This window comes from Cricetulus griseus (genome assembly GCF_003668045.3).
Source record: "Cricetulus griseus strain 17A/GY chromosome 1 unlocalized genomic scaffold, alternate assembly CriGri-PICRH-1.0 chr1_0, whole genome shotgun sequence".
Classification (NCBI taxonomy): Eukaryota; Metazoa; Chordata; class Mammalia; order Rodentia; family Cricetidae; genus Cricetulus; species Cricetulus griseus.
The window spans coordinates 187058284-187084750 of record NW_023276806.1 but is presented as its reverse complement, the minus strand read 5'-3'; the positions used below and the strand labels follow the sequence as shown (position 1 = coordinate 187084750).

At 38.4% G+C, this 26467-nt stretch overlaps 1 protein-coding gene across 7 annotated transcripts in view; it reads right to left on the bottom strand.

The window, feature by feature from the left end:
* Positions 1 to 26234, bottom strand: part of Slc25a40 (solute carrier family 25 member 40) — a 28104-nt gene extending 1870 nt beyond the window's left edge. The window contains exons 1-11 of one of the 7 annotated variants that reach the window (XM_027391547.2): positions 26055 to 26233; positions 21855 to 21925; positions 21632 to 21754; positions 18845 to 18904; positions 15221 to 15327; positions 13816 to 13883; positions 11651 to 11775; positions 10182 to 10355; positions 6660 to 6769; positions 4470 to 4551; positions 216 to 296 (exon numbers count right to left, since the gene is read on the bottom strand). In XM_027391547.2, the coding sequence (XP_027247348.1) occupies positions 216 to 296; positions 4470 to 4551; positions 6660 to 6769; positions 10182 to 10355; positions 11651 to 11775; positions 13816 to 13883; positions 15221 to 15327; positions 18845 to 18904; positions 21632 to 21731 (907 nt within the window). In that variant the 5' untranslated portion in view covers positions 21732 to 21754; positions 21855 to 21925; positions 26055 to 26233. Of the gene's footprint in view, positions 1 to 215; positions 297 to 4469; positions 4552 to 6659; positions 6770 to 10181; positions 10356 to 11650; positions 11776 to 13815; positions 13884 to 15220; positions 15328 to 18844; positions 18905 to 21542; positions 21755 to 21854; positions 21926 to 26054 lie in introns of those variants that run through there. The other 6 variants (XM_027391548.2, XM_035450762.1, XM_035450763.1 and 3 more) reach the window with 6 other exon arrangements.
* Positions 26235 to 26467: the final 233 nt, after the last annotated feature.

Here is a 26467-nt window from a genome sequence, read left to right as displayed (position 1 = left end):
ATCATAAATAGGTAGCAAAGAACAGAATAAACTGTTCACTCCCAAATCCCAATTTTCCTTATAACAATGAATCTACTATGGAACATTATTTTATAACAATATTTAGGAGAAAATAATCAATATAAAATGTTACCTATCAATTCTTCCTAAAAGTTAATTATGGAAGATTTAAAACCAACAAATGTGTCCACAGACTGGAGAGCAAGGATTTTTACCTGTAAACAACCCGGAAAATCCACTTTCAGAAACAATGTTCTTCATTATAGCCCAGGTTGACAAATGGAAAGGCACAGGAGCTATAAATGTTAAAAGAAAAAAAAAAAAAAAAAACACCGTAAAACACGACTTAGCAATCTGCATCACAGATGTGTCTCAGATCTTGCTCTACTGCTGTGAATAAACACCCTGAGCAAGGCAATTCTTGGCTTACTTACAATTTTGAAGGTAGTCCATGACTATCATGGTGGGAAGCCGACAGGCCTGGTGCTGGAGCAGCAGCTGGGAGCTTACATCACGATTCTCAGGCAGCAGCAGAAAAGGAAAGGAAACACTGGCCCTGGCCTGGGCTTTTTAAGCCTCAAAGCCCACCCTCACTGACACCCCCCCCCAACAAGCCACACTTACTCCTAAGGCCACACCTCTTAATCCTATCCAAATAGTTCCACACACTGGAACCAGGCATTCAAATATATACGCCTATGGGGCCATTCTTATTCAAACCTTCACAGGATCATATACAAAGATGCTTATTACCTTTGGTAATATAACGTTATTATAATAAGAAAATATCTGTTTATCTAGGAGTTAACTTGCAATCTGTTTTGTTTTGTTATGTTTGAATATGTTCTTACTACACAGCCTCTGCTCTCTAGGCAAGGCTAACCTCAAGCTCAAAATCTTCCTGCCTCAGCCTCCTGAGTGCTGGGGTAGGAATGTGAACCACCAAAGCCAAGTTCAATTTTTAATGCCTGCCTGCCTTCTTTAAAGAGGCAGCAGCTCTAGATGCAAATGTGCAAGGAGCATACACCATCAGTGGTGTTGTTTGTAGTCAAGCCTTTCATGATGAGAAATGGAGGACACAGACAACCCCCTAATACATCTAATGCATCTCTTCTATTCTAAGGCAAATCCAGAAAAAAATTTTCATTTCTATTTTACTATTCATAGTTTAATTTTGTTGTTGTTGTTGTTTTATTTGTTTTTTTTTTTTTTTCGGTCAATGATGGTTCTGAGGACGGGTCATTCTCCTAATGATGTTGTGTTTCAACTGCAGCCTTTCTAATTAGATCTGTAATATTTCTTCAAATGACAGGTTTCAGGTAGCAGTACCATCTCAGCTATTTCCACTCAAGTATGGCGGTGGGTCAACAACAAAATATAAACACTCTGCTAAGAGAGGATGCCACTAAATTCAAATATAAACCCTATAATATAAATAACTGCACAAACTTTACCTGTATTTCACAGTTTCTATCCAGTTGGGTGAGTCCACAGAGTAGCAACACAGTAAATTTGAAAACAACTCTGAGAAGCAGGCAAGCTCTCTCGTGAACCGCCCACTCACCCCACTCACAGCTGAAGAGCTCTGCCTTTGCTTGGGACCAACTGGGGAATGAACAAACAACCCTGTGCTGCCTTCTCTGGCCTTTGAGAACTGCATAGTAAAATTTTATTTAGCAGTGTTTATACTATGACAATCCTTAGTCATGAAGACAGACTGAAGTACACACCCCCAAGCAAGCACGACAAAAAAAGAAACGTTACAGAAAAATATCCTCTAAAAAAATGTCTATTTCAACTGTAGACTAGATGAATAGATTTTTAAAGAAAACCCAAGACTAGATAAAACTCACAGCACTAGTGAAGAAACACACACTGGATGTGAAAAGATGGAAGTAAGACATAAGTAAACAGAAGCCAAACCACACAGGAAGGGCTGTGCTTAAGACTCAAAACAGACCTTCCTCCTCTCAGGGCTCACAACAGTCTCACTATGCAGGCAGCTAGGCCTCACCTTGGGATTCTCCAGTGCCTCAGCCTCCCAAGTTCTTAGAATTACAAAAATTTACCACTACTCAGTGATTAGCAAAATAGATTTTAAGGCAAAAATGATCCCAAAAGACAAAAATCACCACATTGTATTAATTCCCTAAATATTTCTTAAATCAAGAATTAAAATGATTAACAATTTAAATAATATTTTAAGTTATCAAATATGTTTGGAAAAACTTAACCTCTAGAAAACATACAAGTTTGGGTCAAGCTTAAAATGGTGAAGCTAAGTATCACATTGTTAAAAAAAACTAATTAATTTACACATTTATGAATATGCACCATGGTGCATATGTGGAGATCAGAGGTCAACTTGTTGAGTCAGTTCTCTCCTTCCACAAAGTGGGACCTGGGGATTGAACTCAGGTCATTAGGCTTAGTGGCAAGTGCCTTACTTGCTGAAAAATCTTAGTAGCCTAAATTTTTAAAAAATTAAATAAAAATGGTGTATTTACAGATGAGGTAAATGTTAAAGAATTGGCACTTACTACACCCCAGTGTTTCTGAATGTTCCCTGTCTTCTGGTAGGTTTTTGAGGTAGGTACCTCATTTATTGGTGCACTGCTGCCTGGTACCCAAGCCAGAGTAGACAGTCAATAACTGAGCAGTAGATGAAGAACAGACTCACTTTCTTTTATGCCTAGTACTTGACTCCTTGGTTCCCAGTTGGTAGACTGTTTGGGAAGTGTTTGGTGTGACCTTGTTGGAGGAGGTGTGTCAGTGGGGCTCCACCACTGCACTCTTTCTTGTCTGCCTCTCTCGGCCTCAGATGGGAGCTACCGCTCTAGCTCATGCCTGCCTCCCTGCTGCCATGTCAGTCATGGACTCAAACTCCGAAACTCCAATCCCCCATTAAATGCTTTCTTCTATAAGCTGCCATGTCATGGTGTTTTGTCACAGCAACAGAAAAGGAATTAAGACACTTAAAGATAAATGAAGTCATTTCAAAACAGAGCGAAGTTATTGGGAGGGGGTGGGGATTGGGATAAATAATGTATAATACAAATGATGGATAATACAAAACAGTTTCAGGCTATTTACTGTTTAACTTTGCAACCTTGTTAGAGTATCTTGTTAGAGTAGTAAAGAGTCACTAACTCAAGTGGACAATGAGAGTCATAGCAAATGAAAACCCAGCTCTTCTTTCAGGTTCCCTATTGGGAGCTGAAAGAGGCACTGATTAGATAGAAAAACCTACTGAAAAAGATGGCCTCCTTGTCTCAGTCTCAGCACCAAAGCCACAAGCATGCTGCTTATGAGAAACTGCACCAGATAGAAACTCCTACCCCAGATACTTAATGGGTGACACGTTTGATGAGAAAGAAGGAAACAAAATAATTCTAAGCTGTCATAGGAAAGACAGTGCTTAGGCAGCTGAAGGCTCATACAGAGAAAAGAGAAACTGAGAGAATAAACTATAATTACTTCCCAGGCTTCAGTACTGTCTAATATTAGAGGAAACTTGGTATTTAGCAGGTCAAAGATAAAGCCATTCAGATTAATTTATAGAGGTTCTCAAATAACATTTCCTTATTATTATAATGCCAACTCTATTAAAATCATCGCAGATTAGAAAGTATTATCTGCATTAATAAGATAATAAGCCGCCATGAAGCTTACACTAAACATTTACAGTGGAAATTCCTTTAGACCCTTTCTTCTCATCTCCCCCTTTTTCCAGATGGGTCTCACCATGTACATTAGGATGGTTTTGAACTCACAATCCTGCCTCCACCTCCCAAATGCTTGATTACAGGCATGTACATCACAGCCAGGCTTGCTAGACTTTTAAACCAAAATAAATGAAGGTATGTGTGGCAGGGACTGGTAGAAGTAAATAAGAGTAAACTTTCATTCTAGAAGAAATTATAAGTTACAAAGAAGTAAAAAATAAAGATGAAGAAACAAGTAGGGAAAAATAGTAAGAATAAGGAAGCTAAACATAACTTCATGAAAAAAAGGTCCTCAGTAATTTCCTACCATCTTTTTTTGAGACAAGGTCTTACTATGACGTAGCCCTGGATGGCCAGGGTTTTTTTAATCATTTATACTGATTTGTCTAGATTTAGTTATTGATTTATTTCAAAGAATACTTAGTGAATAAAAATATAAATTTGAAATAGATTTGAAAATAAAATATAAGAAAAAGTATAATGTAGCTTTTCATGATAAAAGTAATTCTTTTCTTCATAGCAGTTAAGAGACTTAAATGGTGGTAGACAGGAAACAGGCTTTAAGATTTCTACAATTTTCTTAGTATTTTTCTAGGTATTCTATTCTAACAGCACGTCTTTATCAGTTTCATTGAAGAGGAGTAAGGTCTAAAAAAGACAACAGTGTTTCCTGATTTTATGTATTCCTAACAAAATCACATAAGGGAAACAATGGCATCTTAAAATGCTTTAAATTAAACTTACATTTTCTACTTTCGTGAGTCCAAAGTTGTGTCTGTTTCTGTGTTTTCACCACATCAAATGGTAAAGTTGCAACAGCTGCAAACTATCAAAAAAGTAAATTTAAATCAGTAATTAAAAAAATACGTTAAAAATGTATTAGCACATTATTTAATATGGATGATAAAATCACAAACTGGTATTTAAAATAACCAGTTTTTATTGATGCAAACAGGTTACATCTCAACGATTCATCATGAAAACTCCAAAGTAAACTGCCTCAGAAAAGTCCCTGTTTTCTTTCCTGAGATTATGGCTGCCAATGGCAAAGTCAGAATCAGTCCCATGTGGCTTTCTACCCAGTGTTTGTATCTTCTGATTCTCCTGTGTCTTACAATACTATTTTAGTATGTATTGTTTGTCAGTGTGGATGTGGGGGTCTCACGTAGCTCAGTCTTGCCTTGCACTCAACTGAGTAGCCAAGGACTCTTGGCTACTGACATTCCTGTTTATATTTGCCAAGTGTTGGGACTACAGTCATGAGCCACCACACTCAGTTTTTTAACATATTTTAAAGCAGAAAGTCTCCAGTATGTACTTAGCATATGATAATTTCCAGCAAACATTTTCCAAATATTAGAAAAACTAAATTTAAAAGCTAATAAAAATGTACTTCAAACTTTTAGTTTCTATATACCTTTTAATGGGTTTTATAGTTGCAATGGTTCAAAAATCACGTTTTTCTAATTCTCAAAGTGATGCAATTTAATACATTTTTCCATACTGCTTTAAGTAAGATTTTAAAAGAAAATTAAATTCCTTTAAGAATGTTCTCCTATCTGATATAATAGCCATATACAATATTTGTGCTTCCAGCTCATATTTGAATTAATAAGATTCCTAAAATGCCTCTTAAAAATCACAGTTTATTTCATCTTAACAATTTGCTGTTCTTGAAATCAGTTGCAAAGATTGCAGATAATATGAACTGCACGTTTTAAGTAACAGGTAAGAAACTTCTGTGCTTTTTCCATTGCATGGACAAATCTTTGAAAGCTGCTAATGCTAACAATCATGTCTAGATTAAAAATTAACATGGTATGTTCGGTAGCAACATTAAATTGGAGTCTTTCCTATTCCTGTATAGTAGGTGTTTCCTGAAGCCCACATTCAATGCTAATTATTTTTACTCCCATGTTTACTGCTAGTAGAACCGACAGACTAAGATCGCATATTGTTCCAATTTTCCTGCAACTTTCCACTTCTCTACTCAGTCCTTTAAGTCTTACTTGTTTTTCTTTCTTTTTTAAAAGATTTATTTTGTATACAGTGTTCTGTCTGCATGTATCCCTGTTTACCAGAAGAGGGCACCAGATCTCACTATAGATGGTTGTGATCCACCCTGTGGTTGCAGGGAATTGAACTCAGGACCTCTGGAAAAGCAGGCAATGCTCTTAAACTCTGAGCCATCTCTCCAGCCCTTACTTATTTTTCTTAAAGAAAAAGGACATCATCATGCAGTCCAAGCTGGCCCTGAACTCCAGGTCTTCCTGCTTCCACCTCTGGAGCACTCAGCGCTGACTGAGTCTTGTTGCTCTGTAACTACATTCTGTCTGCGTCATGCAATAAGTGATCACACATTAATTTTGGAAGTATGTGGATCTAAGAGAACTCTTCATGGCCAAGGTGGTGATGAGATGCACCTGTACCACTTGGAGGGTAAGGAAGGATGAACTTCCTGTTCCCTAAAATAGTTCTTTGTGATTCTTCCCTTCTGGTTTCAATGTTTCTCAGAATTCCTTCAGAAATTTCTAAATAGCCAAAATGTTCCCAAAGAACCGCAGCAGCATAGGCTTGAACATGTCTGTTTGATTTGGTGCAACATATTAGACAAAACTCCATGACTATTAGCTAACCATATCTAGTAGCTTTTATTGAACTGTAAAATGCTCTGTGAGAAAAAAGTGCTAATCCACACAATCATGATGATAGCTGTACTTATTTAAACAACACAAGTTCGTTCGAAAATGAGTAAGTGTAGAATTGAAAATATTTTAATGGCTAGTAATGTATTTTCTGAAAACAGGAAAAAAAAGTGTCCTCTCAATATGCATGAAATGCTAGATAAAATCTTGTTCTGTTTTAATACTAATTAGCAATTTTCTGGAATAGTAACAACAACAACAACAAAAAAGAAAAAAAAAAAAAACTTACAGAACCAGACAATGCCCCTGAAGTAAAGTTGATCATAAATGTCGGTTCATATAAACCAGATTTCTCACACAACCACTTCTTTAAAATTTCATAGTTATACCAGTACATTGCTATAAAACAGAATGAAATGAGCACAGGTTTAGAAACACAACGTGGACTTTAGAGAACAGAGCTAAGATGTTACAAATCAAAGTAAAACAGAAACTCCAGTCTTGACACACTGCCCTTTATGCTTAAAACTAGATGGGATTAAAAGGGGGGACTGAAATTCTGGGTAATATTTTAGCTTCTACATCAATGTAGCTGAGGTATAATCAGACACCTGACAGGACAAGCAGGAGAAAGACAGGTAGGTACAGGGCGATCCATAGCACAGTGTAGGAATGCAAACCAAGACAAAGCACACAGAACCGGAGTACATAAAAGGCCAAACACGGTGGCTAGATGGAGGCAGTCCATAAATAAGGGTAGTTAGTATAATTCATGTTACATACTGCATTAATAAAACCATGGGAGGGGCTACTTATGATGGGAACATTTAATAAAATGAACACTTCCATTTAAAGCAAACTCAAATTTCTTGGAAATACAGAAATAAAAACTTGGGTCTTCAGACTGATAAAAGATATGCATGAAAAATTTGTAGCAAAAATGACTACTAATATATAGGAAGAAAAAAGGACAAATAAAAATAAAAACATTAAAGTTCTAATGTATATTATCTCCAAAAACCTCAAAATATATTCAGAAAAATTAGTGTTTATTCATCTTTTAAAAGGCAGCTAGATATCAGCTAATAGGGAAAACTCAATTGCAATTATAATACCTACAAAGATTTATAAAGCAGATCTATTATGAATATACAGCTTCAAAAAACAAAAACAAAAAAGGCCTGGTGAAGTAGCTCAGAGGGACAGCACTAACCCAGCACACACAATGTCTGGAGTGAGTCCTCCTCACAAACGAACACACACATACTATCACTGCCCACAGGGTGTAGTAAACCTATAACAATATATAAAAAGAGTGTATATAACCTTTATGAAGAAAATTTCAAATAGCTACTGGAATTCTTTAAAGAATATTAACAGAGATATATCATTCTTAGGAAAGAAAAATAAGGTAACAATAGATTTTTTTTCATAAATCACTAGTGATTTGGACAGTATTACTAACAAATTAGTATTACACAAATAAACCAGTAACACAAGAATCCATCCATACACGAAAATATCTCTACAAACTGAAGTTACTCAATGAATGATGTTGACAATGGCTGACCTATATGTTGGGTCATATCCCCAAATCAATTATCTCTAAACAAATGGCCAAAGAAACAATGCCAGCCTTTAAAAGTAATCACTGAGATGCAAATCAAAGTGAGACACTTTAAATGACCAAATAAACACAATTTGAGTACCTCAACAAAGAAGAGCTTATGAAAGTGCAAGGCAGCAAAAAACATCATCACTGATGATAAACCACTTAATTTTGCTTTACTATGTTTATCGTGTGGGTGTGTGTGAGTGCACACGTGGAGGTCTGAAAATAACTTGCAGGAATTGGCTCTCTCCTTCTGTCACATGGGTGCTGGAGACTGAACTCAGGGCACAGGGGTTGACAGCAGGCACCTGTATCCACTGAGCCATCTCGCTGCTCCTTTCATTCCCTCTGTTGTTTTAAATAATTTAAAATTTGACTGTATGTGTTTTTGACTCCATGTCTGGCATGCCTGGGTCAACAGAGATCAGAAGAGATGTCATATCTGGAACCAGTTAGGACAGCTGTGAGCTGCCATGTGTGTGCTGGGAACCAGATCCAGGCCTTCTGCAAGAAAAGCAAATGTGGACAGTGCTCTTAACTGCCGAGTTATCTCTTCAGTCTTGTTTTTTGCTTTTTTGTTTGTTTGTTTGGCCTTAAATTTATCTGCCTGCCCCTGTCCTTTGAGTGTTAGGATTAAAGGCGTATGCCACTGTGTCCAACTAAAAGTGAGCCTTTCAAAAAAGTGATTATAACCAGGTGTAGTGACTCATGTCTGTAAGAGCAACACTTGAGAGATTGAGGCATGAGGATCACCATGAGTTTCAGGCCAGGCTAGACTATGCAGGAAGACCCTGTCTCAAAAAAAAAAAAAAAAAACCAAAAAAAAAAAAGGCTCACATTTAACTAGCAAAATTAGAAATAGACCTAAGATATTTAGATGAATCAGCAAGTCCAATATGGGAAAACAGTTGCATAGACACAATAAGAAACTGTATAATTTTTTTTTTCAGAGCAAGCAGTACTATTTCATTTATTCATATACAAGAATAAAAAGAAAACAGTTACCCATAAAACTAGAATGCATCTTATGAAAAGCTTTGAGTAGGAGGCAGGTAGTTTTAAAGATCAAAAAATAAACAATGTATTTTTCAGCATAATCCATTGGAAAACATTTTATAATCAAATAGATGACAAAAATCCAGTATGGGGTCAATGTGGTGGCTCAGTGGGTAGGGGCACTTGCTGCTTTGTTTGACGACCTGGGTGTGAAATCCAGAGCCTACATGGTTGAAGGAGAGAACCAACTCTTATACTCTGACTTTCATAAGTGTTTTAAAAGTTCATAAATGCTACTATGGAGGGTACCACTGGGGTCAAGGTGTCAGGCAGCAGAAAAAGGGCATATAAATGACTTCATGGTCTAACACACTCAACAGTCAAGCTCATACAGTGACATGGCAAATTCACAGGTTTTCATTTCATAAGCATACATATGTGTTTCTTTTTACATAACAGAATATATTTTTAACACATTCTCTTTTTTCAATTTTTAAATAGAAATTTAAATATAATTTTTTCTAATTTCAATTTTTATATACATTGGTGTTTGACCTGCCTCTTTGTGAGGGAGTTGAATCCACAGGAACTTGAGTTACAGATAGTTGTGAGCTGCCATGTGGGTGCTGGGAATTGAACCTGGGTCCTCTGGAAGAGCAGCCAATGCTCTTAACTGCTCAGCCATCTCTCCAGCCCCCAGAACATATTTTTAAAGGTAAACTGGCATAGAAGGCTATGACTAATTACTTACTTTATGTCTCTATGTAGTATAAGTGAACCTACTTGACTATTAATAGTCTTTTACAGAATATTAATGGGAAATGTTTGTTTTCAATTACTGAAAAATTAAGAGTTCAATTAAGTTAAAGATGGTCTTAAGGATGTTTTTATAATATTTTGATTTGTATTTTATTTGTCTTATTATGACTTATTTAGGATAGTTAAGGTAGTTTGTATTATCTGAATATGAATATGAACCAATGAATACTTAGCAGCATTTAGGCACAAGAAGAAAACACAAGGACCTGAATTAGAAACTGTTCAATCAGTAAAGGCTTGGACAAATCTCAAATTCAAATAATGAACTACAAATCTGTGGTCAGTACAAAAAATTTATTTTTAGCCATAAAGAGTTTAAAACCTAGTAAAATTAACACGTGACCTAAGACAAAGTTTAACAGCTACTAATAAGACAAGTCCTACCTGAGAAAGGCACATCTCTAAGAATAGTAGGGGCCCAGCCCTTCCAAAGGGAGATCCAACCATCTTCAGACACTTTCATGCTCACAAATCGATGTAGTTCCTTGTAAGAAAACTTCTTGGACTGTACCTTAGTTCTGATCAACTCTAATGGGCTTATCACTGTTACTGCACCAACTAGTACAAACAGGAGAGCAGAGAAATTAACGCACATATGATGGCAGCCAAAATTAGCATTTATATGCTTTGTTGTTGTAACCCCTCCCTCACTATCACAAATCATGCCCTCAAGTTTTCTACATTTGGGGGACCTTTCAGGGGTCAGCACACAAGCACAATGAGCAAGCTTCACCCTGGGAAAACTCTCCTGCCAGGGTTTGTGTTTTTAAAAAATTAATTAATTAACTGATAAAGTAAAAGGTGGCATTTACAAATATACTTGGTTTTGGTTGATTTCTGTTTCCTGCCCCCCCACTCCATGTGAGCCCTTTCCTCCACGAATCCTTCTGCCCCCAGTGTTGCACCTTCCCACATCAATATCCCATGTGTCTATGTTATCCTCAGTTTCTCTTAATGTCTGTAAAGACTAAAAGAGAATAGTTAATGATGTTAAAAGGGTTCTTCTTGAGCCAGGCGTTGGTGGCGCACGCCTTTAATCCCAGCACTTGGGAGGCAGAGGCAGGCGGATCTCTGTGAGTTCGAGGCCAGCCTGGTCTCCAGAGCGAGTGCCAGGATAGGCTCCAAAGCTACACAGAGAAACCCTGTCTCGAAATAAAATAAAATAAAACAACAACAAAAAAAGGGTTCTTCTTTCTCATGATAAATGTGTCAAAATAGACACATACCTTTTCTTCATTTCTGCTCTTTCAAGGGTAATACTAGAAATTCTGGAGTCAACCAGAGAACTGCTACAAATCCCAGTTAGTAGTCCCACATAAACAACTACTTCCCCTCCTCTTCTGTTTTGATGAAGGGTCTCACTATACAGCCCTGGCTGGCAGAGAACTCTCAATATAGAACCAGGCCTTCAGAGATCACCTGCTTCTGTCTCCCAGGTACTAGGATTAAAAGCATACGCCACCATGCCCAGCACAAGCCTATTTAACAGAGACTGTTCTGCAGAGACACTATCTTCCTTCTGACTAAGCTCTGAATCCCAGAGTTTATAAGAAATATGATTTAACCTTTAGCCTGAGTCATGTATGGACCCAAATATGTTGGAAATTTAGGTGAATAAGAATAAACTCTAACATCACTCTTAACTATCTAAGATTCAATGAAAATGAGATAATCCTATCTCGTTCTCATGGCAATCACCTACTTACTTCATCACTTCTAGAGTAGAGATATCAACAACTAATACAAACTACATCATACCAGTATTCTGTACATTAAACAGATTCTCTGCAAATATCAGAATTTAAATAGATGTTCTAAGTAGAAATCAAAATAAAAACAAGTTCACTACTTACATCTGGCAACAATCCCAGCAACTATTGGAATTCGGGTTTCATTTTCTCCTAATTTTGCTCTCAAAAAAGCACTTAATTGTTCGTAGCAGGTAAAATAAATAACAGTGGCAGGAACTGCCATCACTCTGTTAGAAACACACACAAAATATGTTCAGAGTTATCAAACAGCTTCAGCTATACTGCCAAGTTCATATACTATATGTTTTTATATGGGATAAACTAGAAATTACAATTACCCCATGAGAGAAATGTGCTTGTGTGCATATCTGCATGTGTATGTACTTGGATAGGTCTGTGTGTATGCATGCACAAAGAGACAAGGTCAAAGTTGGATGTATTAATCAGCTGCTTTCCATCCTACTTCTTTTTGGGATAGGGTCTCTCACTGAACAGCAAGCTCACTGATCAGCCCGCAAGCAGCAGGGACATTCTGTCTCCACCTCCCCAGTGGTAGGACTACAGATGCGCGCCAATGTGCTGGCATCACACTGAGGTCCTCAGGCTTCCCTGGAAAGCACTCTACCACCACTTGAGCCGTCTTTCCAATCCCAATTATGCTTAGAAAACAACTGTAAAACAGTTTTAAACCCAGATCATATATCACAGCAGCTTATAAGTAGAAGTAGATTATAATTACACTGCCAGGATTATATATGTTACTTGTGAGGGAATACTGATGACATTTTAAATGAAAATATCAAAGTGAATTATTAAGTTCAAATAAAAATTTCAGATGTCTGCATGTCATACAGATTAATGCAACAAGAAATCATTTTATGTTTATGGTATATCATTAACAGTCACAGTGACAAACCATAGCTTGGAGTGCTTATACTCTTATAGAGATGTTCAATGCTAAGAATTTAGAAATAGGACTGAATAGTGGCCCCAGAGCTGTCACTAACATTATCATTTTAGGCATTAAAATATATGCCTCAAAAGTGACTCAAGAATGAATCCCCTACACACACACACACACACACACACACACACACACACAACAAAACAAAAAAACAGAGGAAGCTGTGAGAAACAAATGAAACAGAGGAAGCCAAGACATCTTCTGGAGTTTTTACATCCAGCTTTTTAAGTTTACCATGCTTATTCACAAGTCCATACTTAATAGAGAACTAGAATTGAATATATAAATATTCAAAATACCTAACAGTATTAGTACAACAAAAAGAAAAACAACAAATTGTTTATTTTTAAATAAAAACAAAACAAAAAATGTGGACAGTAAAAACTTAACACAGAGGGCTTGGTTGCTTAAATTTCAAGAGAGCCTATTTGTATACTAACCTTTAGCACTAGAATGTTTTTGAGGATAGTACTTTAGGTATGTCTAAAGCTCAACAATTAATCTGGACTGATGATGCAAAAGGTGTGATTTGTGGCATACAACTACTTTCTTTGGGGGGGGTAATGACATTTTTTCAGTTGCAAAGTGCAATGGGATGTCCTTCTGTATGCTGCCTGCCAGTGGCCAGGCAGAATATAGCCAGGCAGGAATCCAAACAGTTATGGAGAGAAAGAAGGAAGATTCCATGTAGACGCCGCAAAAGCAATAAGTGAGGTAACAAGCCACGAGAGAGCCTTTGTGGTAAAATATAAACTACTAGAAATGGGTTAATTTATATGTAGAGCTAACCAGTAAGAAGCCTGAGCCATTGGCCAAACAATTATAATTAATATTAAGCCTTAGAGTGGTTATTTGGGAACTGGTTGGAGGGACGAGAAAAACCTCCCACTACAGCAAGACAGAATACTCCATGTAGCCAACACACAATAGTAACTGTACATTCTGAAACTCAGGTGAGTCTTCCAAAGCAGAAACACCCCACACACTGCAGTTACTTGTTGCCAGAATAAGTACATCCTGTGCTATGCCAGGAAAAGGATTTTAAAAAGTGACAAATGGTCACCTAATGTGTCCTTTTCCTGACCAACTATACTTGGTATGCTCTAACTGTAATGAACCATATACATGAATATAACCTTTCCTGGCTTCTGTGAGTCCTTCTAGAACATCAAATGTACAGTTATGAAACTCATAAAACAATACTTCAGGAAAAGAAAGAGTCCTAATATTCAAATGCAAGACTGTTCAACAATGTTGATTTCAACCATGCTTAGTAGAAAAAACATAGTCAATTTCAACTTACAGAGTAGGAGGGAGGCCACTCCACAGCGATTTAATGCCCTCGTTTCGAAGAATTTTTAAAAAGGCATCCTAAAATTATATTAGAAAGGTAAACAAAATGCATCTTTAAACCAGATAAAAATTCATAATGGTAACTGATAATTTGAATTTGTTAAACATCCATTTCTAAAATACAAGTTTCTTGGACTTAAGGATGCTCATTCTTAAAAACAAGAGACAATTTCATATACATAAGGTGGAATGTATCCTTATAGAATGAAGTCTCCACTACTTTTTCTGGCATGTTTTTAAAAAACTTGTTTCATGTTGTTTTTAATCTAATAAGCTTTTGAGTGGCTGGAGAGATGGCTCAGCAGTTAATAAGCTTGCTCTTCCAGAAGACCTGAGTTCAGATCCCAACACCCATGTTAGGTAGCTCACACCTGCCTGTAAGTCTAGCTGCAAGGGGATCTGATGCTCTCTTATGGCCTCTGTGGGTACTCATATACATATGGGCACAGATTCACACAAACACATATGCATAAATTAAAAAATTTTAAATAAAATAAAAAGTTTTTATAAGAATACTATAAAAATGAAATACAGAATTGGGGCTGGAGCGATAGCTCAGTGGTTAAGAGCACTGACTGTTCTTCCAGAGGTCCTGAGTTCCTAGCAACGACGTGGTGGCTCATGACCACTCTGAATGAGATCTAGTGCCCTCTGCTGGCATGCAGGCAGAAGACTGTATACATAATAAATAAAATCTTTAAAAAAAAAAAAAATGAAGTACAGAATTGATCACAGAACCTCTCCTAAGTATGAAATCTGAGACACTGTCATTAAACACCACTTTCTGAAGTATCTGGAGAGGAATCAAAAGCAGTCAGCAACTAAAGCAAAGCCTGCTCTGAGCAGGCAAACTCTTACAACTTGATAGTAAAAACTTTAAAAATGTCAAAAGATAGAATAGAAATATCATCATGGAAAATATGCTCAACATCATTAATAACTGTGGAAGTGAAATGCAGGACCACTTGGAGCACATCAGGAAGACTGAAATAAAAAGGTAAGTTTGGACTGGGCGGTGGTGGCGCCCACCTTTGATTCCAGCACTTGGGAGGCAGAGGCAGGCGGATCTCTGTGAGTTCAAGACCAGCCTGGTCTACAATAGCTAGTTCCAGTACAGCCTCCAAAGCCACAGAGAAACCCTGTCTCAAAAGCAAAAAACAAAAAAACAAAAAAACCCGACACACACACACAAAAGCAAGTTTGGTGCAGCAATGCATGCCCGGAACTCCGGCTATTTTCTTTCCCATGATTTAATATTTTGAACTTTTAATTTCTTTACAATTAGAAAGTCATATATAACAATAAATACAAGAACAGAAAACATACAAAGATTCCAAATAAAAGCATCTCTTTACCAATGTTCCCTGGAAATTTCCTGGCTTCTTATACCATGCTTTGTTGTTCCCATCTTCACAGACACACATATGATCCATGAGTCCATTACTGTATACAAAACACTTTCCTAATAAAGAAGAGTCCAATAACCAGTAGTTACTTCATACAATGACATTATTTTTACTGATAAACTGCAAGTACAGCGACACTAGAAAAGTTTAGAAAGAGAAATTCTAGGATGGAACATACATAATTAGCTCAGTTTGCTCAAGGTAAGTAAGCCCTGTTCTCTAAACTCACATTGTGACAAGTGACAACATGAATTAGTGGGCTTTATGTATTCAGAACCATGGATTTAAAAAAAGTTCACTGTAGTATTTTTTAGGTTACCTAAGGGATGGGAGATGGAAGACAGAAAGAGAAACATGTTTACATGCCAACTCTTGCACACAAGGGAAATTTGTATAAAAACAAGCAGAACAAACGTTACTAACGTAAGCAGTACAATGCTTGTGTTTTCTCTATTTGTACTGCTATCTAGCGAGCTATCAACGCTACTTACCACAACTTGTCCTAATGGACTCACACGTGCTGATAGGATGTCTTCTTTGTTCAATGACACGTAACTCTGAGTCACAATGTACAAGTCTAAGCATTCCCTTCTACTTCTACAACTTTAATGTGCAAAGGTAATCGTTTAGTCTTTTTTTACTATTCACTTACCCTTCTATGAAATATGACTGTTCATTTCACCTATTTCTATATATTCAAAAAGAAAGCTGTCTTTTTAAATATTATTATTATTGTCTCCATCGGATTGATGCTGAGACTAAAACTAGGCTTCATTCATGATAGGAAAGCAATGCACCCATTGAGCTACATTCTCAGAACAGGGAGCATTCAAATAAGGCAATTTATCATAGCTCAGTCAACTTTTTGCTATTTGTGTTTGATATACTACCTTTATAAAATTTTCTAAGGTTGGTTATAGAATTGGTATTCTTGTTCGTCTGATAAAATATAGAATGACTTTTATCAAATTCCATATAGTCATACAATGCATTATAAAATAACCGAGAGAAACAGGCAGGCTAACGGCAGACTTTCACCTCTCCTTTCTCTCCTCCAAATCCAGTTGCACCCCCATCTCTGTAGCAGACACCTGCTGTGGCCTCCCCCTCCTTTCTGCCCCATGTCCATTTGATCAGGAAGATCTCCTCCAACCTTCCTCCCCACTCATCCTGTTATTCCAGGGCCAACTCTAGCAGGCTTTCTCTGGAACACTAAGTGTATGGGACAAAAAAGAATATTAAAAGCTTCAAGGGACAAGTAACACATAAAAGCAGACCTATTAAAATAACACTTCTCAATAGAGAAGTGCCAGAAGGGCCTGAACAAATGTTTTACAGACTCTAAGAGGGCACAGATGCCAGGCCACACTATTATATCCAGCAAAACTTTCAACAAACAATAGATGGAGAAATAAGACATTCCATGACAAAACCAAATTTAAGCAGTATCTATCTACAAATCCAGCCCTACAGAAGATGCTAGATGGAACACTCCAATGTAAAGAGGTTAACCACGCCCCAAAACACAAGGAATAAATAATCCCAGACCAGGAAATCAAGAGGTGAAGCACACACACACACAAACAAAACCCATCCATTTGGAATATACAAGAAACACACCTAACATCAAGGATAGACATCAACTCAGGGTAAAAGAATGGAAAAAGATATTCGAAGCAGATGGACATAAGAAGCAAACTGGCATAGTCATTTTAATATCTTACAAAATAGATTTCAAACCAAAAACTAGCCAAATTAGATAGCGAAGGACACTGCATACTCAAAGAAAAAAATCTACCAAGAGGACATTTCATCTTAATATCTATGCCCCAAACACAAGGGCAACCATGTTCGTAAAAGAAATGCTATTATAGCTTAAATCACATACTGACCCTCACTCACTGGTAGAGGATGACATCAACACTCCAATGTCACTAACAAACAAGTCATCCAGACAAAAACTAAACAGAGAAACACTGGAGCTAACTGTTGTCTTAATCCTAATGGACCTACCAGATATTAAAAAACATTTCTCTCAAACACTAAAAAATTTTATCTCCTTCCCCCCCCCTTTGGTTTTTCAAGACAGGGTTTCTCTGTATTGCTTTGGAGCCTGTCCTGGAACTCACTCTGTAGACTAGGCTGGCCTCGAACTCACAGAGATCTGCCTGCCTCTGCCTCCCAAGTGCTGGGATCAAAGGCGTGCGCCACCAACAACCGGCTTGTATCTCTTTTTTTGTACCTTGAGGAATTATCCCCAAAATTAACAGCATACTTGAACACAAAGCCAGTCTTAACAGATACAAAAAACCTGAAACCTGAGATCTCACGTTAGTAACTTAACAGCACACCTGAAAGCTCTAGAACAAAAAGAAATGAAACCCAAAAAGAATAGACACAAGAAATGGTCTTACGGCTGAGATCAAGAAAATCAATAACCCCATTAAAACACTTAAAAGAAATGTTCAACATCCTTAGTCATCAGGGAAATGCAAATCAAAACTACTATGAGATTTCATCTTGTATCTGACAGAATGGCTAAGATCAATAACAAGTGACAACTCATTCTGGCAAAGATGTGGAGTAAGGGGGAACACTCCTCTATTGCTGGTGGGAGTGCAAACTTGTACAGCCACTATTGGAATCAGTGTGGTGGTTCTTCAGGAAGATGGCAATCAGCCTACCCGCAAGATCTAGCTATACTACTCTTAGGTGTATACCACAGAAACACTTGCTCAACCATGTTCACTGATTCATAATAGCCAGAAACTGGAAGCCATCTAGATGTTCCTCAACAGAAGGGACCAGAATGTAGAGAGCCAGCTCAGGTCTGTACCAGGTCCTCTGTGTGTATATTATGGCTTCCAGTTTAGTGTTTTTATGGGACCCCTGGGTGTGTAAATAGGTGGGTCTCTGATTCTTGTGCCTTCTCCTGGGGCTATTTTCCTTCTGTTTGCTCTGTCCAACTTTGATGTGATGGTTTTGTTTTACCTTACTACATTTTATTTTGTTATGTTTCACTGTTATCTCCTAGAAACCCTTTCATTTTAAAGAAAGACAGAAAGGGGCTATTCTTACAGGAGTAGCATATATTCACATATAGTCATTCTCTACTTCAATAAGGTAGTCCATAAAAGTGTTAAGATATAGATGGATAGATGTATTGATAGATGATAAATAAAAAGGGATAGATACCATACACATTTTTTCCCCTGCCTACACCACCTCATTGGGTACAATTAAAAGGTAAAAAAAAAAAATGCTTCTAGATAAGGCATGAATTCTTCTTCTTCTTTTTCTTTCTTTTTTTTTTTTTTTGGTTTTTCGAGACAGGGTTTCTCTGTGGCTTTCAAGGCTGCCCTGGAACTAGTTCTTGTAAACCAGGCTGGTCTTGAACTCACAGAGATCCACCTGACTCTGCCTCCCTCCCGAGTGCTGGGATTAAATGCGTGAGCCACTGCAGCCTGGCTGCATGAATTCTTAATAAATTAACAAAAGCATTATACAAATAAAAATGAGTACAGTAACATTTTTAAAAGCCTAACAATACTGTCAGGGTATCCAGATACATACCTTTGGGGAATGGGTTTTTCTGGGCTTGCAGTCGAATTTTAACAACATCCAGTGGTGTCACTACGAATATATAAATTTTGATTAAGATGTGATATCTCTAGATCTTTAAGATGTGTACACCCATTTAAAAAGCTAAACATCAACTCATACTTTCTCTCAATCCTATGCAATAGATAAGCTGCTTATGTAAAAACAGCACTGAATAGTCCTATCAGTGGGGTGTTCTACTGTTCCTATCTGCAACTACAATTCCACTAGTGTTAAAACTAAAGCACTACAATTTTAGAAAATACTTTCTTTAAAGCAGTGTGGTGGTCCCTTGGTTTCAGGCTCCATATTTTTAACTAGTTGAAAAAACATCTGTTAAAGATAAAAATATGTACACACACACACACACACACACACACACACACACACACACACACATATATATATGTATATATATAATACATATATGTATATGTGTAATAAAGTTTAGTGAAAAATATCTCCAAAATTACCTGCTAAACTATAAAAACAAGCTACAAGTAACAAAAAAACACACAATGATAATCTTCCCAATCTGATCAATTTATCTGTATCAAATAAAGCCTGTAGAAAATAAAATTTGGGGTAGACTAGCCATAAGTCATCTTCAGCATTATGTTATGCCGTCCATTTGGGAGCAAAGAAAATTTGTATCTTATTTTCATTTGCATGCTCTATTTCATGAAAATAAGAAAAAGGTATCAAACTGTGGTTTCAAGAGAACTATTCATCAGAGAACAAGAAAGTCACATCAGATAATATGTAAGGTCATTATGAACTTGAATTCTGACCTAACGATATACCACAAGGCAATTGGTTTATATGTTCTAATCACTTGTTATCATAATTAAAGAAACCAGTCAACTTAAAATCATCCAAATGTTATCATATCATCTGTGCCATTTGGCTGTGTCTATAAGAAATGTACTATATGAAACATAAAAAAATAATCCTCAGAAACTTAAACTCTTAAGTCGCCCAAAATTATATTATTCCATATGAAAATATTTTATTCCTTTTCTATTTTAAAAGACCTAAAGGAACTGTAAGTTTACTAATGTTGATAGGGAACTTCAATAACTTATTTAAAGCCAATTTTCTTCCTCCTTTCTTTTTGGTTTTGTTTTTTGTTTTTTTATTTTGTTTTGTTTTGTTTTGAGAGAGAGAGTCTCTATTATGTAGCCCTGGTTGTCCTGGAACTCTTATGTATACCAGGCTGCCCTCTAAAGATCCAAACACTTCCATCAGCTACTAGATGAAGGCACTAGGATGGCATATAAGTTAGTCATCAATCTCATTATAAGGGAGGGGCATTTATTGCTTAGTTAGTTGGGGTCAACCTTGTAGATCTCTGTACGTTTCCCTAGTGCCAGAATTCTCTTTAAAACTATAATGGTTCCCCTCTATTATGGTATCTCTTTTCTTGTTTCTCCTCTATTATTCCCCCGGTTCACAGCTAAGCACTGAGCTGAACTCCTGGAATCCAGTTGCAGAGGAAGAGGAGTGATGAGCAAAAGGGTCAAGACCATGCTAGGGAAACCCACAGAAACAGCTGACTTGAACATGGGGGAATTCATGAAACCCAGAATGATAGCTGGGAAACCAGCATAGGACTGTTCCAGGCTCTCTGAACATGGGTGTCAGCAAAGAGGCCTTGGAAATCTATCGAGCTTCCTGTGGTGGATCAGTATTTATCCCTAGCATACAAATGGACTCTGGAAGCCCATTCCACATAGAGGGATGCTCTCTCAGCCTAGACACATGGGGGAGGGCCTAGGCCATGCTTCAAATGATGTGACAGACTTTGGAGATCCCCTATGGAAGGCCTCACCCTCCCTGGGGAGCAGATAGGGGAAGGGATGGGGGGGGTCTGTGTGGGGCATGGGAGGATGGGAAGGAGAGGGAACTGGGATTGATATGTAAAATAAGATTGTTTCTAATTTAAATTAAAAAGTAATAAATAAATAAATAAATAATTAAAAAAAATCCACACGCCTTTGCTTCCCAAGTCCTGGGATTAAAAGCATGTGCCACCACACCCAGCTGAAACTCCTTATTTTCCACGAAAAGATAAAACTCAGAAAAACAGTCAACATCCCCAACTTGAGAGGTGACCTGTGAGTGAATAAGCAAGGACAGAAAGTGCAATGCTCTTCATTTCCTGTTCCTTTCACACACTGTGCTGATGAAGAAGGACTGGTGTCCTAGACAGTATGCACCATCAATGTAAAAGATGACTCAGTAAAGGGCCTGCCACACAAGTGTGCACACTGCACGGCCTGAAAGCCCCCGTGCTTGTTAAACACTGGCCCAGTGGCACTGGACTGTAATCCTAGCCCTGGGTGGTAAAGGCAGGAGGATCGTTGAGGCTTGCTAGCCAATCATTAAGCTCTGGGTTCAGAAGAAGGACTGAAGAAGACATCCAGAATATCGAACTCCAGCCTCCACAAACACCTGCATACACATATGCATCCATTAATATGCACACACACACACACACACACACACACACACACACACACACACACACACACACACACACACACACACACACACACACACAGGCACGTACACACACCAATAAGGGAAAGAGCAACAAAGATGCCGACACTGACTTCTGGCTGCCACAGGCACACATACACAAACGACAAATACGTATATATACACACACCCCTCAAAAGTAATTTCATTACTTTACAGATGATAAACTCTAATGGAGTATTCAAAGTTACATAGTCTGTAGTGGTAACATAATTTTACTCATCAGTGATGTCAATATAGCTCCAGTACAAGAGGCAAGCATTTGCTGAAGAGGTGTCACGTGGATTATTGGTGGTGGCCCCTCGGTTTCAGGCTCCATTATTTTAAACTGATTTAAAAAATCTGTTGAAACAAAAGATACAGCAACAAATGTACACACATATATGTAACACAATATATGTAATATGTAATAAGGTTTGGTGAAAAATAGCTTCAAAATTACCTGCTAAACTATAAAACAATAATCAAGAGTGCTTGCCTAGCATGCTCAAGTCTTGGGTTTGATTCTCAGCACTGCAAAAATGAAACAAAATAGAACAGAATAAAATTTATATTAAAGCACATGTTTTTATTACTGCCAAAAGTAAGTCATAGATGAAAGCTAGTGTGCAAATGCCATTAATAGCACACAGCGGCCTCTGGTAAGAAGGTGTTTGGCTAAGTTGCATGAGTAGCATTAAGTTTGCAGGACAGGTAACCAATAGGTAAGGAAATATCCTCTAACCAAAAGCAGTTAACTAACAAGAATTTACAAAATCAGTATGTTTACAGATAAACATTACTTCTCTATTCTAGAATAAAATACCATTCAATATAGCACAGTTTTTATTGCATACCAATAGTTGTTGCATAGCTATAAAATAAAAACACACAGCCTTAATCAGTATCTCATAAAAACTTCATGAGACAGGCAATACTTATTATGTTTTAGAAGTCATATATACATATATGTATATATATATATACATACAAACACATTTAGACATTGATATATGTATACATGCTGTTTTAAAAAACAGGAAATACTATTTATGCTTAGTACTCTGCTATGAATATAATACAAACACTATGATAACTTTGTATTATTTCTAATGCTTTACAGAGTACATAATTATGCTTAAACAATCTCTTATACTTAGGTTGCCAAATTCTCAATGGCAAGCCCTTCTGATATAACCTCCTACTCATGTATCTTCTTGTAGTCTTTCTATACTTACCTTAGTGAGGAAACTAAGGCAGTTAGGCTATAATATTTAAAATCTTAATACAGAGCCAGACATGGTGGCACATTCCTTTAATCCCAGCTACAGGAGGCAGAGACAAGAGAATCTCTGTGAGTTCAAGGCCAGCCAAGAATACACAGGCAGACTTAGTTTCAAACAAAACAAAACAGAACAGAACAGCTCTTAACATAAAGCCTGGTATGGTGGTGAACGTCCCAGTTCTCAGGAAGCTGAGACAGAAGACTAGTTTGGACTTTACAGCAGAGCTCTGCCACCCACTCACCAACAGATTTTGATGCAAACTTCCTTTCCAGAAAGACTAAGGCACCCTTTCACTGGCAGTATGCCATTCCAATCATTCTTTATGCTCACAGATCCTTTCTCATTACGTGTCTTGGCCCCTCCCTGTCCTCTGCTTCCTGGATGTCATGAGATGAACCTCTCTGCTTCCTATGCACCTCTGCCACAATGTCACATTATCAACAGTTGGCAAATGAATCTAATACAAATAATTATTAATAGAAGTCTTTAGAAAGCAGTAGATATAGGTTAAGTCTAAGTCAAGTTTACTGTGAATAGGAAAGAAAAAACATCTTTTGGCAAATGGAAGGAAAAAAAAGGAAAGTGATGGGTATTTTTAAAGTATTCATTGTCTAAACTCAAGAATGTAAATGTATATTTGGTTATGTAATCTGCAAAAAGCAAAAGTGAAGTAGGTTGAACAGATATTAACTTCATTAAAGGGCTTAGTATTTGGCTACAGGTGTAACTCAGTATTAAAACACAGGTACCAGGTTCAGTGCCCAGAATACACACACACACACACACACACACACACACACACAGAGAGAGAGAGAGAGAGAGAGAGAGAGAGAGAGAGAATTTGACTATGTCATAAAACTACTTTAAGGCTAGACAATTCTAAATGAATTCATTTCTCTTTATGTACAGCCAAATAAATGCTGGGTGTCCAAACTCATCTACAAATGTGTTGGACCACATTCATAGCTATCCTAGGATGCATGTAGTATATGAGCCAAGTTGGCTTCCAGCTTTAATCCTACAATGGAGGGGGGGAGGCAGAGGCAGTTGGATCTTTGAGCTTTGAGGCCAGCCTGGTCTACACAGTGAGTTCCAGGACAGCCAGGGCTACATACAGAGACTGTGTCTCAAAAAACAAACAAAATAAAACAAAGAACAAAAAACAACCCCCCCTCAAAAAATAAATAAACAAACAAGTTAGACATACATAATTCTGCTCCATGTTCTCCAGTTTTTCTCAACACAGTGCTGTAATACAGTTTCTTACTATAAATAACTCTGGCCGATTTCACTTATTCTTGAATGAAGACCCTTCATCTGAAGGACTCCAGGAAGTACATTTTCAAGATCTACTTCAAGCTGGGTGTGGCGGCTCATGCATGTAATGCCAGCACTTGGGAGGCAGATGCATGCAAGATGATCTCTATTGAATTCCAAGTCTGCCTGGGCTACATAGTAAGTCCAAGGATAGGGAGAGACCATCTCAAGGAGAAACAACAAAACAAGATCTCCTTTAACATAAACCACATTCTTTTATAGACCTAATTACCAACAGGACAGATAAGGAGATTTCTATCTGTCTATGACCAAGTCCTTCTTCCTGGGGCTACTCTAAGATTTGGGTTTCAGTAACATTTCTTAAAATGACACTGGATGGTAGGCTGAAAAACTACTAACTACATGGTAAGTAGAGTTTTTCGATTATTCATTGTTTGTAAATATCACTTATGTAACACGTATGGGCAAGTCTAACCGCACGGGTCCAACTCTTTTACTGTCCTGTCTCAAAAGAAATATAACTCACCTTTCCCAAGAGCATAAAATGGACTTCTATTTTTAATCAAAAGAAACATGATTATACCTTTCCCACATCCTGAAAACTTTAAAAACAAAACAACCCAGTTTTCCCTTCTATCTATCACTCCTTTACTGGCATTTTTTTTAACAGTTTGCTCAAGCAGTGACTTCAGATTCACAGTTTTAAACTAGTACTTAACTATATTACCATTCAAATTTTACTTACCTATATTATCATCAAACTGCCATTAAGGGAATGAATGACACATGAAAACCATAGGCCTACGTTTCAGGTTATAGCCATTTGGAACTGTCTTGGGAATGGAGAAGTTGTGCAAGGCAAATGAGAAGGACAGCAATTAAAGAGCTCTTACTGTGCCTGGCCATGTCCTGTGCTTTCAAGAACATTCCACCTAACTCCCACAACAGATAAGAACTATTGTCCCCTTTTCACACACTGAAACTGAGCCTCAAAATTATCCAACTCCTATAGGTTGTCGAAGCTGGAACCACCTCAGTCCTGTGAGAAAATCCCAGACTTCCCACCCTTAAGTTTTGCTCCCAGTTCTCTTTCAGCTGATGCGCCTCCCTCTCTCCCAGCAAAGGACCTTCCCCTCTGCCTGCTTCTCTTTCTCACATTCTCTACCTACTCCAGGGCATTCCACCCCTCCCTCATGCTTCCATTCTAGTCTGTATTAATGTTTCCCAAACATTTAAACCATTTCACAAACATGGAAATTCCGTGTTCCTTCTGAAGCTTACATTTTGAAAATTGACTTTTGCCCCCAAAATGTCAAAACGCTCAAACTGTGTACCTCCTCCTTCTCAAGATCTGTTAGGCAAGCTGTATGCCTCTTCGTGCGTATGCGCCCTTCCCGGCTCCCGCTCCCACACTTTTCTTGTGAATACACGTATCTCCAACTGCCTAATAAACAGTTTCATAAAGACAGACACTTCCGTGAGAGCTGCTCCGAGCTCGATGCTGTTCAAAACAAAACCATTTCCTCCGGCTATCCTAATCCGTCTTGGTGTCCTATTTTGCCTAGCAATCTCAAAAAACCACTCGTCTGTGCTTCAATATTCTTATTTGCACTGACTGGTCTGTATCAGAAATCAATAAAACTGTAAGGAGTGTCATTTACGGCCAGGAGTTAAGAAGACATGCAACGCAGTACTTAACAAGCAGAAGCATATTCAAAACAAGTTTTGTGGGGGCATTTTCTCATCTGTAAAGCAAGATTAAAACAAATCACAAACGTCTCAATTCCGCCTTGACCATTAACCCCTTATCGTTACCGTTTTACAGGTGAAAAAAAAAAAAAAACCCTGACACTTCATTTTCCATTCTTTTATTGTTGCAAAATAAATAAATTAATTAATCATACACACAGACAGAAAGAACGGATCTGGACAGAACCAAAGTACCCAAAGGGCAGCGAGGGTCGGACGGGTGGACCCCCGTGTCGCCGCCACCCCGGCCACCCCGGCCACCCAGGACAGGAAGGCCTCTGCGGCCTGTCTGCAGGTCGGCGGGAGCCCGGAGCCGGGGCCCGCGTCCCTCACGCGGCTCAGCGGCGTACCTGGTGGCGAGGCGACTGCAAGGCGGGGTTCCCAGCCAGCCTAGCCGGTGATGACAGCCATGGGCCTGCGAGGCCGCCCGCATCCACGGCCCGGGCTGCTCCCGACTCCCGAGTCTGCAGCGCGGCGCCGCGGGAACTCCAAGGGGACCCGGGAGAGCCGGGAGAGGAGGGGTGTCTGAGGCGGTCAGGCCTACGCGCTGGGGGCGGGGCAGGGGCGGAGTCATGGGCGGGGGGCGTGGCCCGCGGCGCGGAAGGCCCGGCAGGTGGAGCTTGCGTGCTAGCGGCCGGCGCAGCGTAGGGAGGGCGGGGAGCGCGCCTGGGCGCCGAGGTCGCGTGACGCGATTTCAAATCTTTAACCGCCGCGGCTCGCACGTCGGTACCTCAGCCCCTTCCTGCTCGGAGGCTCCGCGCCG